Source organism: Poecilia reticulata, unplaced genomic scaffold (assembly GCF_000633615.1).
Source record: "Poecilia reticulata strain Guanapo unplaced genomic scaffold, Guppy_female_1.0+MT scaffold_2178, whole genome shotgun sequence".
In the NCBI taxonomy this organism is placed as follows: domain Eukaryota; kingdom Metazoa; phylum Chordata; class Actinopteri; order Cyprinodontiformes; family Poeciliidae; genus Poecilia; species Poecilia reticulata.
This window is the reverse complement of record NW_007616907.1, coordinates 1-1,546: the sequence shown is the minus strand read 5'-3', so window position 1 is coordinate 1,546 and position 1,546 is coordinate 1. Positions and strand designations below refer to the sequence as shown.

Sequence of the window (1,546 nt, the reverse complement as noted above, 5' to 3'; positions counted from 1 at the left end):
CCTAAGGAGAAAGAACAAATACATTTAGACTCCTGATACAACAAAACAATGACATTTATATGAAAAATAACAAATTAAGTAAAAAGTACGAAAAATAATATTAGTATAGTAAAAGCTTAAGAAAATAATTGGAATAAAAAAAAACTATTAAAGAAAATGTCAGATGGACAAAAGTGCAAAGAAAGGGGACAAGACAACAAAAAAGACAACAGGTCAAAGAAACTGGAAAAACAWAAATGAACTCACCACACACAATGATAGTGGGAGTCAAGGAGACATTCTCCATCTGTACTTCTTCAGCTAGGCATGTGTCCTCCACACAGAAGAACACTGCTTCTTCATTTTCATTGAAGTAGCAGAGAAGTAAGAGCATCAACTCTTTAACATCTTCAGAGTAATCGTCCAGTTCTCCCCTTAACATCTTCAACTTTGTCTGAGCCTGGAAAAACCTTTTGTTTTTGTTCACACAAACAGTGTTCATGTAGTTCAGCAGTCTTTTTCCCTTCATATCCATGTTCCTCATGAAGGTTYCCTTCAATCCAAGTCCAGTAAGTTCCTTGTAGTGTACAGCCATCCCAATGTCATGAAATAAAACAGGCCAGGCTTCCAAGACATCTTGAATGCTTTTCCCCTGGTTAATATCTTTGCGCTGTGAGTAGAAAGTTGCCCTCAGTAATTGTTTCATCTCCTCAGGATTGGCCTCCTTCTGCAGAGACATCATCTTGAGCTTGTCCTTCTTCTGTTGCTGACTTTCAGCAGTTTCTCMAAGAGGAAGAAATTTGACATTCCAGTTRATACACCCATAGGTGTCCTGAATTGCAGCTCTCTGTTCCTGAGGAATTTCATCTGTGTCAGAGTTTTCAGAGCAGCGCTTTCGCTTTCTTATTKTAGGCATTGTAGATCGCTTYGCATTGTCAATTCGATATTGAAGTTGTTTGACGAGTGAATGATAGCCAGGGCCAATGACATCTCCATCGATAACRTCTTGTAGAGATTTTGGATATTTTGCCACMATCTTCTTTRCAACCTCTGTAGAACTCCTTTTACCCAAGTAAGAACTTTTTCGCATCATTTCAGACACCACAATCCTGACCATCTCCTTCCTCATTTTTGGACTTGGYCGTTTACMTCTCTCTAATGCCTGCATCAGTTCTTCTGAGAACTTTTCCCATGGTATCTCAAAGGTGTCCACCCAGTCTGCTGCAGATGTCTGGTTGCTGCTGGAGGAGTTTGATGACACACTTAGCGGGGACAAAGACTGCTGTGATGGAGRAGTATCTCGTGATGCATTASTTGAGGACCTGCTGGTTTCAGGGGTCCTGCCTTCAAAAACACAAAACAAAAAATAAGTTATCAGAACTGAATATGAATATCAGTGTTTAATGGTTGATTTTCTAGAATTTTACTTACATCTTAATTTCCAAGCAGCAAGTGCCTTTCTGGCTTGAATTGGTCTTAATGCTGACAGCAAGTCTTTCTCAACAATGAACTGGAAGTCATCATACGTTTCTACTCCAATTGACTGTAAAGTCTCCTCGAGAATGTC

At 39.3% G+C, this 1,546-nt stretch overlaps 1 protein-coding gene across 1 annotated transcript; it reads right to left on the bottom strand.

Annotated features, from left to right (window-relative positions):
* Positions 1–6: 6 nt before the first annotated feature.
* Positions 7–1,540, bottom strand: LOC103461541 (uncharacterized). Its single transcript, XM_008403816.2, has 2 exons — positions 1,411–1,540; positions 7–1,323 (listed from the first exon to the last, which is right to left on the bottom strand). Exon 2 carries the CDS (start codon positions 1,145–1,147, stop codon positions 101–103), a length of 1,047 nt encoding a protein of 348 aa, XP_008402038.2. The 5' UTR covers positions 1,148–1,323; positions 1,411–1,540; the 3' UTR covers positions 7–100.
* Positions 1,541–1,546: the final 6 nt, after the last annotated feature.